The sequence below is a fragment of the Mus caroli genome, chromosome 5, assembly GCF_900094665.2.
Source record: "Mus caroli chromosome 5, CAROLI_EIJ_v1.1, whole genome shotgun sequence".
In the NCBI taxonomy this organism is placed as follows: Eukaryota; Metazoa; Chordata; class Mammalia; order Rodentia; family Muridae; genus Mus; species Mus caroli.
The window spans coordinates 51,702,335-51,717,030 of NC_034574.1; the positions used below are offsets into that span (position 1 = coordinate 51,702,335).

Genomic DNA, 14,696 nt, shown 5'->3' on the forward strand with positions numbered 1-14,696 from the left:
CTCTGGTCTCAGGGTAAAATTGATTCCGTGAGCATTAGATCGGGCATGCAAATTCGTCTTTAAAGGAACCCTTAAATTCCTAGCAACATTCTCCGAGATAGTAAGGACCCTACACAAATACCACCTACTACCTTCGTCTTTTCTTAATCTTTCAATAGAGGGTCTTTATTTTTTACAGTGTGAAATACATGAGAAGTGGGCTTCGGTTCGAAATACACCACCAGCCCTGAGATCTGACTTGGCAGGCTGCGGTGGTCATGAGTGAGAACCGGGGAAACCTCACGTCCGGGAATGGCAGGGAGGATCAGGAGGCACAAAGTCAAAAGGAGAGAAAAGACGTTAAGCATACTCGGTACACAAAGTTGCCATTAAAGTTTATTTCCCTTATATCCAGATAGGTGACGCTACACTTTGCCAGTTACTAAAAGCTGCAGGCTCTGCTTAGAAAACCCAGGCTTCTAGCATGTGTTTTATTCCCCAGGCGTGTGCACGCACGGTCTATCCCCAGTGAGAGCCGGATGACAGGAATTCCAAGCATTTAAACAAAGGCAGGCATTCTCCCCTCCCCAACCCAGACCTCCAAAGTCTGGGCTCCAAAAAAGGATCCTCTCTGGCTCTCGCTGGAGTTTGATGCTCTCTCTTCACTACTGCAGCCGGTCACAGCTTGGCAGAACACAAGCTTGGCTTTCGGAACTCAGACATAGACCTCAGCCTACCAGTAGCAATTCACTAACCCAGATGCTAAATTGCGAAACGAAGACACATTGTGGGTGGGAGTTGGGGCGGGAGGGGGGCATCGTCTGAGGGTAGACGTGGGAGGAAGGTATACTAACACCCTCACTTCAGCTCTTACCCACGCAGCCGGGTTTAGTCAAGGAGGGAATCTACCAGCCCTAGAGGGGGAAAAGGAATCACCCCCACCCCCACCCAAACTACCTACAGAGACTAGACTTTGGCTTATCGGGGCTGAGATTGGGCAGTTCTCACTCGGCCCCACGAAGCGAAGCCTGGCTTCGGTGAGCGCGGAGGCTGGCTGGTCCTTCCTCCCGCCTCCCTTCCCTGGGCCCTCCTCCCTGGTTCTCTGCAACTGTGTAGTTTCAGATACCGCCGCCGCCGCTGCAGCGTCGGAGAGAAGTCTGAGTCCGGGGCCCGCGGGCTTTCCGCAGCAACCACCACTTTATGCAAACTTGCGGGTTTCCGGCTAGGGGGGTATGAGAGTAGGAGCTTCCCCGGAGCGATTCGGTGTCTCGGAACAGCCACAGCCGGAGAGGCGGCGGGAGCGCGCGCACCAGACTCTGCTAGACGCGAAAGCGGACGAGACAACTGCGGAATTCACCCGCCGCGCCAGGGCACTTCCGAGACAACAGCCGACTGGCACTTTTTCTCCCTTTGGCAAACTAGAATTTTTTTTTTTTTTTAAGCTACTTGGCAGCTCTGTTTGACTCCACCTCCCCCTCCACCCCCGCCTCAGTGGCTTTGGCTTTTCTTTGGAAATCCGGACAGAATTGGGCATCTTTGTTAATTGCCGTTAGGAGTGCCCGATCGTGAGCTTTCACCGGGCCAGTGTGGCGCGGATGCACAGAGCCAGGCTTGCTCACCTTTGAACTGCAAAGGGATCAAGTTCAGCTCGAGTTCCCCGCATTGAGACTGGAAGAAGCTGAGAGACTGTGCTGGAGAGAGTGAGAGAGGGGGAAAAGGGGAAAGGAGAGGAGGGAGGAGAGAGAAGAGGAGGGAGGAGAGAAAGAGAAGGAGGGAGGGAGGGGAGGGATCGAGAGAGAGCGGGGAGAGAGAGAGAGGCTGCAATCTCCTCCCTGAATCGCGCACAGCGCTGCAGATCCCACTGCTCCAACACGCGGGCCGAATGCAGGTGAGGGAAGGCACGGACTCTGCGGCTGAGAATCCAAACTTGGGCACCGCGCGGTGCGCACGGTTCGGCTCTCGCCCCCGCGGGCGAATGGTTGCTGCGGTTTCAGGCGGCGGCTTCGTGACTAATGACCTTGCGCAGAGTTGTTAAGAAAAAAAAGAGAAACCGGAGCTCTTCGGGGTGAGAAGCGACCGACTCTGGGCGTCTCTGAAGATGGCTCGGGCTGCTCTTTGGCGCGCCGGGAGCACCCGGTCGCGGACCGAGCTGTGACGCGAGGCGTCTTTTCGCTGCACCTTGCCCGAAGCGACCTGCCGTGGAATTTTTCATTCAAGATATGTTGAGTGGCTTCCCGGCTGCTTAAGAGGAGTCAGAGTTAAGACTGGCTTGTTGCTCGCCCCAGAGCCTGAAGCAGGAAGCGGTTCACGTTTGTCTAGACCTCCGGAGCCTAAACAGAGCCTGGGTCTAGAGTGAGTAGCTGGAACGTGAATTGGACTTAACTCGAGTAGCAGTAAGGACTAGCGCTGCTGTCAGGCGGGGAAGGCTGCAGGTTTGTTCTAGTCCGCTACCAGGCTCCGCCGCCCTCTTGCAGAAGCGGTTCCGGCCCCTTCCCAGGGCTTGGAGACTGGATCTCAGTATCTTCCCGCTGCGGGGATGACTTTGTGGGGGCACCGAGCCCGTGGCGCGCAGTGTCCCGTGAACTGTGAGTACTGCGAGTAAACGGTGGCCAGCGAGCGGGCGATTAGCACCCATTGCATGAATTATGAAACAATAACTTTCGGAAGAAGCAGGAGGAGAAAAAAGAAGCATCTCTAGCTGCCCCCCTCCCATCGGCCGACTCTACGCGCTACTCTGGCCCCCTCCCTCCCCTCCCTCTCGTTTCTTCCTTTCCCGGAGAGGAGGACCGAGGGGAGGGCAGGCGGCCAGCCCCGGAGGAGGGGGGTGCCGAGGGGGGTTGTGGTTAGAAGGAGCAGTAGCAGCAGCAGCAAGAGAAGATGCTGAGGATGCGGACCACGGGATGGGCGCGCGGCTGGTGCTTGGGCTGTTGTCTCCTTCTGCCGCTCTGCTTCAGCCTGGCCGCCGCCAAGCAGCTGCTCCGGTACCGGCTGGCGGAGGAGGGCCCCGCCGACGTGCGGATCGGCAATGTGGCCTCGGACCTGGGCATCGTGACCGGCTCCGGCGAGGTGACTTTCAGCCTTGAGTCTGGTTCTGAGTATCTGAAGATTGACAACCTCACCGGCGAGCTGAGCACCAGTGAGCGGCGCATCGACCGAGAAAAGCTGCCCCAATGTCAGATGATCTTCGACGAGAACGAATGTTTCCTGGACTTCGAGGTGTCGGTGATAGGGCCCTCACAGAGCTGGGTGGACCTGTTTGAGGGTCGGGTCATCGTGCTGGACATCAACGATAACACGCCCACCTTCCCCTCGCCGGTGCTCACGCTCACGGTGGAGGAGAACCGGCCTGTAGGCACGCTGTACCTGCTGCCCACGGCCACCGATCGTGACTTTGGTCGCAATGGCATTGAGCGCTACGAGCTGCTCCAGGAGCCCGGGGGTGGCGGCAGCAGCGGCGAGGGAAGGCGCTTGGGGCCGGCGGACAGCGCCCCCTACCCAGGGGGCGGCGGGAACAGCGCGAGCGGCGGCGGCTCTGGAGGCTCCAAGCGGCGGCTGGACGCGCCTGAGGGTGGCGGCGGGACGAGTCCTAGTGGCCGAAGCAGTGTGTTCGAGCTTCAGGTGGCAGACACTCCAGACGGCGAGAAACAACCGCAGCTGATCGTGAAGGGGGCGCTGGACCGGGAGCAGAGAGATTCCTATGAGCTGACCCTCCGAGTGCGCGATGGGGGCGACCCACCTCGGTCTTCGCAGGCCATTTTGCGGGTGCTCATCACCGACGTGAATGACAACAGCCCCCGCTTCGAGAAGAGCGTGTATGAGGCTGACCTGGCTGAGAACAGCGCTCCGGGCACCCCCATCCTACAGTTGCGAGCCACCGATTTGGATGTAGGGGTCAATGGACAGATCGAGTATGTATTTGGGGCTGCCACCGAGTCGGTAAGACGGCTACTGCGCCTGGATGAAACGTCGGGCTGGCTCAGTGTCTTACACCGGATCGACCGCGAGGAAGTGAACCAGTTGAGATTCACAGTAATGGCCCGTGACCGCGGGCAGCCTCCCAAGACTGATAAGGCCACCGTGGTCCTCAACATCAAAGATGAGAACGACAACGTTCCCTCCATCGAAATTCGCAAGATAGGGCGCATCCCACTTAAGGACGGGGTGGCCAACGTGGCTGAAGATGTCCTGGTGGACACCCCCATCGCCCTGGTTCAGGTGTCCGACCGTGACCAAGGCGAGAACGGAGTAGTCACCTGTACCGTAGTGGGAGACGTTCCTTTCCAGCTTAAGCCAGCCAGCGACACAGAGGGCGATCAAAACAAGAAAAAGTACTTCCTGCACACATCTGCCCCACTAGACTATGAGACCACCCGGGAGTTCAACGTGGTCATAGTAGCTGTGGACTCTGGCAGTCCCAGCCTCTCCAGCAACAATTCCTTGGTGGTCAAGGTGGGAGACACGAATGACAACCCTCCTGTCTTTGGCCAGTCTGTGGTTGAGGTTTACTTTCCAGAGAACAACATTCCTGGGGAGAGGGTAGCCACAGTGCTGGCAACAGATGCTGACAGCGGGAAGAATGCAGAGATCGCCTATTCACTGGACTCCTCAGTGATGGGGACTTTTGCCATCGATCCCGATTCTGGCGACATCCTGGTCAATACAGTACTGGACCGGGAGCAGACTGACAGGTATGAGTTTAAAGTTAATGCCAAAGACAAAGGCATCCCTGTGCTGCAAGGCAGCACCACGGTGATTGTACAGGTGGCTGATAAAAACGACAACGACCCTAAGTTTATGCAAGATGTCTTTACCTTTTATGTGAAGGAAAACTTACAACCCAACAGCCCTGTGGGGATGGTCACCGTGATGGATGCTGACAAGGGACGGAATGCAGAGATGAGCCTGTACATAGAGGAGAACAGTAACATTTTTTCTATTGAAAATGACACAGGGACCATTTACTCCACAATGTCTTTTGACAGGGAACATCAGACTACTTACACTTTCAGAGTGAAGGCTGTGGATGGGGGAGATCCTCCCAGGTCGGCCACAGCCACAGTCTCTCTCTTTGTGATGGATGAAAATGACAACGCTCCCACAGTTACCCTTCCCAGAAACATTTCCTACACGTTGCTGCCACCTTCAAGTAATGTCAGGACAGTAGTAGCTACAGTGTTAGCAACAGACAGTGATGATGGCATCAATGCGGACTTGAACTACAGCATTGTGGGAGGGAATCCTTTCAAGCTGTTTGAGATTGATTCCACCAGTGGTGTGGTTTCCTTAGTGGGGAAACTCACCCAGAAGCATTATGGCTTGCACAGGCTGGTTGTGCAAGTGAATGACAGTGGCCAGCCTTCCCAGTCCACTACGACTTTGGTGCATGTATTTGTCAATGAAAGTGTTTCCAATGCAACTGTAATTGACTCTCAGATAGTCCGAAGTTTGCATACCCCACTCACCCAGGATATAGCTGGTGACCCAAGCTATGAAATTAGCAAACAGAGACTTAGTATTGTCATTGGGGTGGTTGCTGGCATTATGACAGTGATCCTAATCATTTTAATTGTCATGATGGCAAGATACTGCAGGTCCAAAAGTAAAAATGGCTACGAAGCTGGCAAAAAAGACCATGAAGACTTTTTTACACCCCAGCAGCATGACAAATCTAAAAAGCCTAAAAAGGACAAGAAAAACAAAAAATCTAAGCAGCCACTCTACAGCAGTATCGTCACTGTCGAAGCTTCTAAACCAAATGGACAGAGGTATGATAGTGTCAATGAGAAGCTGTCAGACAGCCCAAGCATGGGCCGATACCGATCTGTTAATGGTGGGCCTGGCAGTCCCGACCTGGCAAGGCATTACAAATCCAGTTCCCCATTGCCTACTGTCCAACTTCACCCCCAGTCACCAACTGCAGGGAAAAAACATCAAGCTGTACAAGATCTACCACCAGCCAACACATTTGTGGGAGCAGGAGACAACATTTCAATTGGATCAGATCACTGCTCCGAGTACAGCTGTCAAACAAGTAACAAGTACAGCAAACAGGTAAGAAAGATCCCAGATGTGTTTACATACCCCAGAGAGGGCTGATCACTAAGAGACAGAGCAGCTTCTATGAAGTTGTGTCTTTCCTGTATAAAGGTCCTTCTCCTTTGAAAACTAGATTGGCATGCATTTATCTGCCACTGATGTACCACAGGCCTTATAGGATAGAGATGTGTTCCTGGTTTTTAGTTTGTTTGTTTGTTTGTTTTTCAAACTAAACTCTGGGTTTACATGGTGTCTAAGGGAAAGGGAGTGTCTTGTGCTTCTCCTAGCACTTGACAGTCTTAATTCATGTATTTTTATGTAAATATGTACATCTCTTTGGGAGCATTCTAAGTGAAATTTTTCTAGAGTTACAACTGGTGCCCATTCTAACTGGGCACTGAAAAGTTTTAACTGTGTCATGAATCATGCCGACTTTTACAAGTCAGCAGACACTGATTCACAGAAACGCAGAGCCAAGGCAAAAGTCTTGAAATCCTACCTTAGTCATTTGACTGGATGGAAATAGTGGCTTGAAAATGCTTAATGATAAGCAAGTGTCATGCATAATTGCATTTTTAATACTTTGTATCTATAACAACATTTATTCATAATGATTAGGCTCCTATGTGGATCTGCAATCAGCACCTGAATTCTTCATATTCAATATTCCAAAGCTTGTAAACAAAATTAAGTTGTACTTAGTAGAAGGTATTTGTGGATGTTTTGGGAATTGCTAGAAAAAAGAAAAATTTTGTGTTACTTTTGTGTGTTATTTGACATAGCTGTCTCCAGGTGTAATGTGGAAAACATATATATATTGTTGAGGGGAACTTCTGACCATATCAGATTTATTTTTATAGTTTGCTTGTATGGTATGCATTATGAAGAAGTTTACTTTTTATGCCCACCAAAGTTTGTCACATAGCAAATCACAGCAAATAAATCCATTAGAAAGTGCTGAGATGCTGGCCAGAACACTACAAAAAGAAAAGGCATCATGTGCTTTACTACAAAAACTGACCTTAGGAATTACATTCATGACTTGTTAGATGCTGTAATATGGAGGTTTGTCTGCCAGATATGTTTTGCATGTAGAATGTGTCATCCGAGGAGAATTGAGGTGAAGGAGAACGTTGTTATATAGTCTCATTCAATGTGTAATAGAGAATACATATTAATATTTCATAGCTTTCATTATTATTAAATATTAAAATATTTTCTACATATAGCATTTTATTTTATAGCACTTATTTTGGATAATAAGAAGGAGCAGAAGTAATATACTTTAAAAAAATACTGTATTAAAATACCTTATTAAAAGCAGTAAAAAATATAGGTTTGACCTACTGTGTATGAAATAGCTTTTGAAAGTAGATCTTTGGTTGCATGTAAGCTTGAATAATTTATTTACTTGAAATCGCTACTTGATATTGTGGAGAGTTTATTTCTGTTGTGTTTTTGCTTTGCCTGGAGTTAAAAGCAATGTGTTTTGGCCTGGTGTTTAATATCTTCATCAGTTTTGTAAATAAGAAAGACTCTAATAAAACATACAGCAATTTTTTCATGTTACTTATATACAATATTACATTTCATATATTTATATATACCTGAGGTCTTAGAATTTCCTTAGAAAACAATAACCTAAGTACAGCATAATGGAAGATGGCTTTATACAGACTATTTGCATCCTGTTACCATGCTAATAGTGGTTTTGCCCTATGACAGTGACATTTGCATTCCAAGTTTCTTAATTGTATGCTTTTGAATGGGTCTATAAAATGGCAAATTTACAAATAGTGTATCCAAACATGAGGAGTGTGCTTTTACTTAAGCTGAGTTTGACTCACTTTGGGGGGCAGCACTATATTCTTGAATTTTAAAAGCACTTAATGTCAAGACAACTGGCATGCCATTTGAAAAGCAAAGAGATATACTCATACATTAACTAATGTATGGTACTTGTCTTTCAATTAAGCAAAGTCCATTTACCAAAAAAGGAAAGCCACACAGTGAGTGGAATGAATCACTCAGCTTGCTAAAGGTGACTTTGGAAAACTTGCAGGCCATTAGATATTCCAAAGATGTATAAAGTTTTAACCACAAGCAAATAGCTGACCTACAATAAAATAAAGGCAAATGAAACACATTCCCCCTAATGTAATTAATGATAGTAATTGATAGCTTCATCTGCTCGATATTGCTCTCAGGGGACAATAGATCCATTTCAAAGTTACATTCTGCATTATCTGACAGGAATACAGTCCACTTTGTCTGGATTTTTGTTTGTATCATACATAGTTACTTTTCTATTTATACTCTTAAAAAAGATTTAGTGTTCATAGAATAAAGCCATGTTTGCTTTCATTAAACTTTGTTTATTAGCACACAGGGTTTTGCTGTTTCCCTCTTTGAAAGATGAATTTATCTAAAATTTGAGACTTCCAGTCATTCAGTTTATTAGACTTGAGACTTGTACTTTTTAAATTTCTTAGGGATCCATTTAAAATGTGAAATTTCATTTGCTAGAATGCCTTTATTTTATTTATAATTTCTCTGAACTATCTTATGATACTCCTTTACACTGAAAAAATGGAAGGGACTTTTCTTTTAGTCTTTTCTGCATGAGAGTTTTAAGTGTTTCTCTTAAGTGATATTAGGGGCTACAATGTAGTAAGCCAACACCTCACCAGAATTGAAAATTTATAAATAGAACTTATACTCTCTTTCCCTTCTCCTTCCTTTTTGAGCTGGTTTCACAGGCTCTAGGAACACTTCAGATATCTATTATTACTTGGACGAACTCTAGATGTGTGTTGGATGTGTGTGGATGAAATTATTTCTCAAACTCACACTGGAAAACTGAGGGGGGTGGAACCTAGCTTTTCATAGTTCAGGCCTTTGCACTGCAAGCAAAAGTCTTTGCCATCCAATACCTGATGTTTACTTGTGCATCATGAAACTCATCCACAGCACTTCTGAGATTGTCTCTCTTGCATTTAGTTCTTTAGTTGCTTGGCAAACTTGGTGGCTTGTAATCTTGTGATGTAAAGGGACAACCATGTATCTGATTTATTTAAGAAAGAAAAAAGAAAGAAACGGATTCCATTTATCTTTTTAAATATGTGCTGAATAATTTCAATAAAACTTCAAATGTTTCAACAATTAATGCACTAGAAATGTAGAGTTTCAGTTCTCCGGCTATTCTCAAATCCTATTGAGTTTATCATTTGATGTGCTTTCTTTCTTTTTCTTTCTTTCTTTCTTTCTTTCTTTCTTTCTTTCTTTCTTTCTTTCTTTCTTAAAAGGTAATGACTTTATACATGAAAATGTTTTATAGTATTTCATGAATGAAATGTAAGGTAATTTTTATAATTGGGTTTGAATAAACATTTATTTTAAAATTCATTTTGAGCTGATCACAATGTACTCAGGGATAAAAAAAATCTTGTTAACTCCATTGACAGTTTCCCTTCTGTAAGGAACTGCTGATTTAGTCTGAATAATGTTCTCCTTAATTAATAAAATTTTGGTCAATGTTCATTATACACTTAATTAAAATAGTACAAGTGAAATTTATAAAAACATCACTGTGATTTTGGAAGCAAATGGGTACCTTTCTGTTAGTATCAGAGCGCTCCATTTTATGAAAATTAAGCATCAACATGCTTGTGCATTAGCACATATATTTCAGCAGTAACATATCTGCAGAGTGATGTCAGCTCTATACAGCATCCTGACTCATTCTTCAGGAGAATGAGTTTGCAAGGCAGTTCACCTGGTTATAACTAAGGACTCTTTCCTGAAGCCCAGCGAATACACATATCTTTCTTTTACATTTGGCTTAGTATTCTGGGCAGGTGCTTCATAACTAATAGGAGAGGGACATCTGCTGAGCAATATTACCTGAGTTTTTGAAGGAGTAAGGCATATGGAAATCTTCATTCAGTTATGTGGTCCACAGTTGATGTGCAACTTTAAAGGGAAGTTCCCATAGAACAAGTTATGGTCTCCAAATTTTATCGTAAACAAATGAATCAATTAATGATCAGTTGATGTGAGTGATTAATGATAACAAATTTATAAAGTTTCCACAGTTTCTATGTGTCATGAGCTTTCTCCTTTTTTTTTACACTCAAGCACACATTCTTCTGTAGCAACACTGTGGCCACTAGGGCTTTATCTTGTGCTGATGTTCATACACTGATGTGTAAAGCACACTAGTCATCAGCTAAATGCCTATGCCTAAAACCATGAAAGTCATCACAATTTAGAATGAGAAGGTACCACCTTAGCAATTCTCTATTCATAGAGGAGGAAACCGAGAAGCTAGCATAAAAAGGTAGTCTGATTATGTTCACAGAATTAGAGATATTGCATAGACCAGAGTCCAAGTGTCCTCATTAAACCACTTTTAGAGGCAAAACATCTTTGAATGTCAGTCAGTCTCTCTATGTAGAATGCAGCAGTGACAAGAATCTGTTTTGGTTTACTTATGTCTTTGCTAATATATTTGACTATAAAGATAAACCTTTTTACATGTAGCATAATTTGGGCCTCAGCTCTAAGGCTTACGTAGAATTTAAAATTCCAAACTTATTGATTTTAGTTAAAATTCATAATTTTATATCTCACGAAAGGTAGCAATTGATGATGTAGATGGAACAGAGCTAATGTGGTTTTGATTAGTATAGGCCCAAAAACACAATAGACAGTATTTTACACTAAGCACAATAGGAAAGACAGCTATATGTTCTTGTAGTGGGTACTGTTATGCATATCTTCACTAGAAAATCATTTTATTGGGAAAAAAATGAAAATATGCTCAGTATTAAACATGACCAGCTTTGTATATTCTTATCGAAGTAATCGTTTACTTTTTTACTAAAACTGATAACCACGTTCAGCTTCTAGATTACCTGATGCGTCAGCATTTATCCTAAACATACAATGCTACGCTGCCTTCCCTCTCCTCCCAGTTTGTTTACTACCAAGTTTCACAGAAGAGTGAGACTTTTTTTTTCCAGTTGGAAAAAATAATGTGTTTTGTTGTTGTTATTGTTGCTGTTAATCAATGTCAGCTTGCAAAGGCATCATATGTAAAGTGTAAAATTTCCTAATGTCAATGGCTCTTAGCGCCGGTTTTGTCATAGAATCAACTGGGATAGTCATTAGCCTCTTTGCAGAGGACAGTGATGGGGGAACGTTGTGCAATGAGTGTAGTCACATCTTGTTTACACTCAAGCACAGAGAACTAACTTCTAGACTATGGAAAGTTTTTCCATTCATTCATTTTCTGTAGCTCCATATAAAGAAAAAAAGCTGTTTCAGTGAATCTACAGTCATTTTCCTTTTTAATTTTTAATTTTTTTTTAATTTTTTAAAGCCCTTAAACTCTTGTCTAAAGCAGAGTCTGTGTCAGGCACACTGCACGATGCTTTATTTAGCACTAGTTAGTGGGAGAAATCACATACAAAAAAAGCTGAGCTGAAACTACTAAAACTAATCTTAATTATCACTTCTAGTGAATTGATGCTTTCAGGGCGGAAGAAAGGTTTATTTTCAGGAATTTAGTGATGTTTGTATCGAGCTCTAATGCTGTGTACAAACAACAGAACCATTAAGGCTCCTGATGTTGGATTCCTCTGATAAATCAGCACCCCCCATGCTTGAGCATATTTATTCTTCATAAATCTATAATTTGCAATTAAAAATTTTTTATCTATTTTCAGACTTCCATATCAGCATTGTGGTTGAGTGTAAGAGTTTAGGGAGATTTTCTACAACGTGTTTTTTTCTTAAATTATTAGTTTTTTAAATTTTAACCTACATAAATCTTTATTTTCCTTCTTTCAGATGCGTGTACATCCATACATTACGGTGTTTGGCTGAATTCCACTCTAATATGATGCTCCATTTTGCACCATACTCTGTCATCACCTTGCTTCTACGACACCTGCTGGAGCCTGCCCTTGGCCGTGGGGTGTCAGCCAATCACTGTTTGTTTTCCTTTGTTGTGCATTATGTTTTCAAGCTTTTTCTTACCTATTTAAGGAAAATAAATAGTTTGAAAGCAAGTTAAGGTCCAAAGAGGCAGTATTAATACAGGCATGTATTATTCACAGATGTCTACAGTTCTGTTCCCAAAGAGATGGCTAGCAACCATTAACACTTGATAGGAAAAGCATTCGGAAGAAAACCCCAAACCATATTTTGGTAATGATAATAATTCTAAGATTTGGGCTTTGTGTGCAAAGGGAAATTCAGTTTCTTATGTCTTCATCGACAGTACACTAAGTACTGATCTCAAATAAAACCCTAAATTGATCAGTGTTTTTTCTGTGTATTGTGATCACAACTTTTTCCAGCTAGACAGACAGTTCTTGCCAAATCTGTATTACAATTCTGAATGTTACTATGAGCATTTGTGTTTTTACCCACTCGTGAATATTAAAAACTTCAAGCACTTTAATAAAACATACTTGTCTGTGACTTTCTGAGTCTAACACAGACACTGCAATGGGTTAAATTTTCCAAGAGGTGGTTGTTGTTGACGATAAATTCATTAAGAATTTTTTAAAAATTAGTTAGATTTACCAAAGTCACTGGAGACAAATTCAGAAGGAATATATACCTGCCAGTTTTGTGGACTACATTAATAGTGAGGCTTTTATGTTTGATGTAATTCTTACAGTTCTAAGAATTAAGTTCCATTGCATGAGACCTTTTAGTTGTAGGAGTGATGGTCTAGGTAAGTTGGCATCCTCTGGACAACCTTTCTACCCCTGACCCATGTCTGTATATCTGTGCATATATTTGTTATATTGTACATTTATGTGTTGTACATGGTCTGATTCTTTTATAATTATTTGTCACGTTATCTGCCCCCCCCCATTACAATTTTCTCCAAGTTCCTAAGTACTGGATAAGAGTTCCATGGTCCCAAGGTTTGGTTTTCTTTTATGCTATTTCGTCTTGTGTGTGTAAATAATTTTCAGTCTAACGGCTTTTTAACAAATAATGAAGAGTATTGGCACAGCACAGTAGTTTGAAGTCATGGGAACTGCTGCAGCCCATACAAGTCCCTAATGTACACTTAAGGGTTTTTAGACCATTAGCTGTTTATCTGATCTTGCAAAAGGACCATTTTTTGAAGTATCATTGAACTGGCAGTGAAATTCCTGAATAAAAAAAACCTCAATTATTGTTTGCCTCTCATTTTGTTTCTAAGACAAGACCCAGGCTAAGTGTTTAGGGAGGAACCCAGACTCTTCTGCTTCTCTCTCAGATGCCTATTTCTTCATCTCAAAGAAAAAACTCACGTCAGTAGACTTAAAATATAGATTTTGTAACAAACTACACCAACATACAAACAAGAAATGATAGGAGTTACTAACAAAGGAGTTGGGTGAGTCGACTGTATAGTGGATGCCCATGAAAACGTTGACAAAGAAGAGCCCTCAGTCAGCATTTGCAACGCAGTCTGTGGCATATTCTTGAGGGATGGTTTGATATATCTAATTTCTACCAAAAATAGGATGTTATGACATAATACTTGGGTTGCATATATATTATATGTATATATATGAAACAAATACATAGATAGTTATCTGTACAGTTATTGTTTGAGTTGTGTCTGTCTCCACATGATCATTTCTACTTTTAGTTTCTAGATAGAGAGTATGTCTTACCATGAGATCGATTAGGGGTATTTGAAGAATCATGCTTTGTCATGTTCGGTACTATTGAGTGGAAGTTTACAGCTATTTACTGATACAATTAGAAAGATTTAATAAAACTGAAGCAAAAACTCACTGTCATGTCCCAGAATTTTAGGTTTCATTCATGTAAATGAGAAGGACCAAGCACATCCCACCTGTGGCAGCCTTTAGTGACAGCAAGCTTTCGGAAAACCTCATGCCCAGTCCTTTTTTTTTTTTTTTTTTTTTTTTTTTTTTTTTTTTTTTTTTGCTGGGGTTGCTTGTTTAGTTTCCAACATGAGTGTGTGCCCAGTGACTAAAGATTCCCTACTTTCCCCAGATTCCTGGTCCCCAGTATTATCAATTTGGCGACAACTTTTCAGACTTCATTGTAATTACTAAAACTAACTGTTAAAGGGTTGTCCATGCATTGAGGAAGATAAAGCCACCCATGGCTCTGTAGTTAACGTAGTGTTTGGATATTTTATTTTCAAATAAAAAGACAGTAGTTAATTCTGTTTTTAGAAAATCCAAGGAGGAAAATGTTTATACTAGCGATCAATTCACTTAATGGGCTCATTCATTTAAAAAGCATTTCTTTTTCCTTTTAGTACTTGTAGTATTACTACCAGTTCAGAGTATGGAGCATAAAGTTCCGCCCTTCATGAACTTAATATAATGTTTGCAGGACATAAAAAGATGTTCATTTATATTTGAACCGTGCCTTTTCATTTTCAGAACACTAGACAGTAGATACATGTTTGCTTATTTGTTCGTCAGAAGAAACTGGAAGTAAAAATCACCTTCATTATTTCTGCGATGAGGCTAATGAAGCAACCAGCAGCCTTTTCATGAATGATGGAACTCAGCTTAAGAAATGCACAAAATCAATGATAAAATGTCCCACCAGACTCAAGAATTCTGAAAGCATCTAAGTGAAATTTGTGTTTTTGTTTTGTTTGGTTATTAGTTTTGTTGAAGCAA

General features: G+C 42.8%; 1 protein-coding gene across 7 annotated transcripts in view; it reads left to right on the forward strand.

The window, feature by feature from the left end:
- Positions 1-1,767: 1,767 nt before the first annotated feature.
- Positions 1,768-14,696, forward strand: part of Pcdh7 (protocadherin 7) — a 407,507-nt gene continuing 394,578 nt past the window's right edge. For 6 of the 7 annotated variants that reach the window (XM_021163003.2, XM_021163001.2, XM_021163002.2 and 3 more), the window contains exon 1: positions 1,768-6,030. In XM_021163003.2, coding sequence (XP_021018662.1) covers positions 2,857-6,030 — 3,174 coding nt within the window. In that variant the 5' untranslated portion in view covers positions 1,768-2,856. Of the gene's footprint in view, positions 6,031-11,868; positions 13,614-14,696 lie in introns of those variants that run through there. The other variant, XM_021163005.2, reaches the window with a different exon arrangement.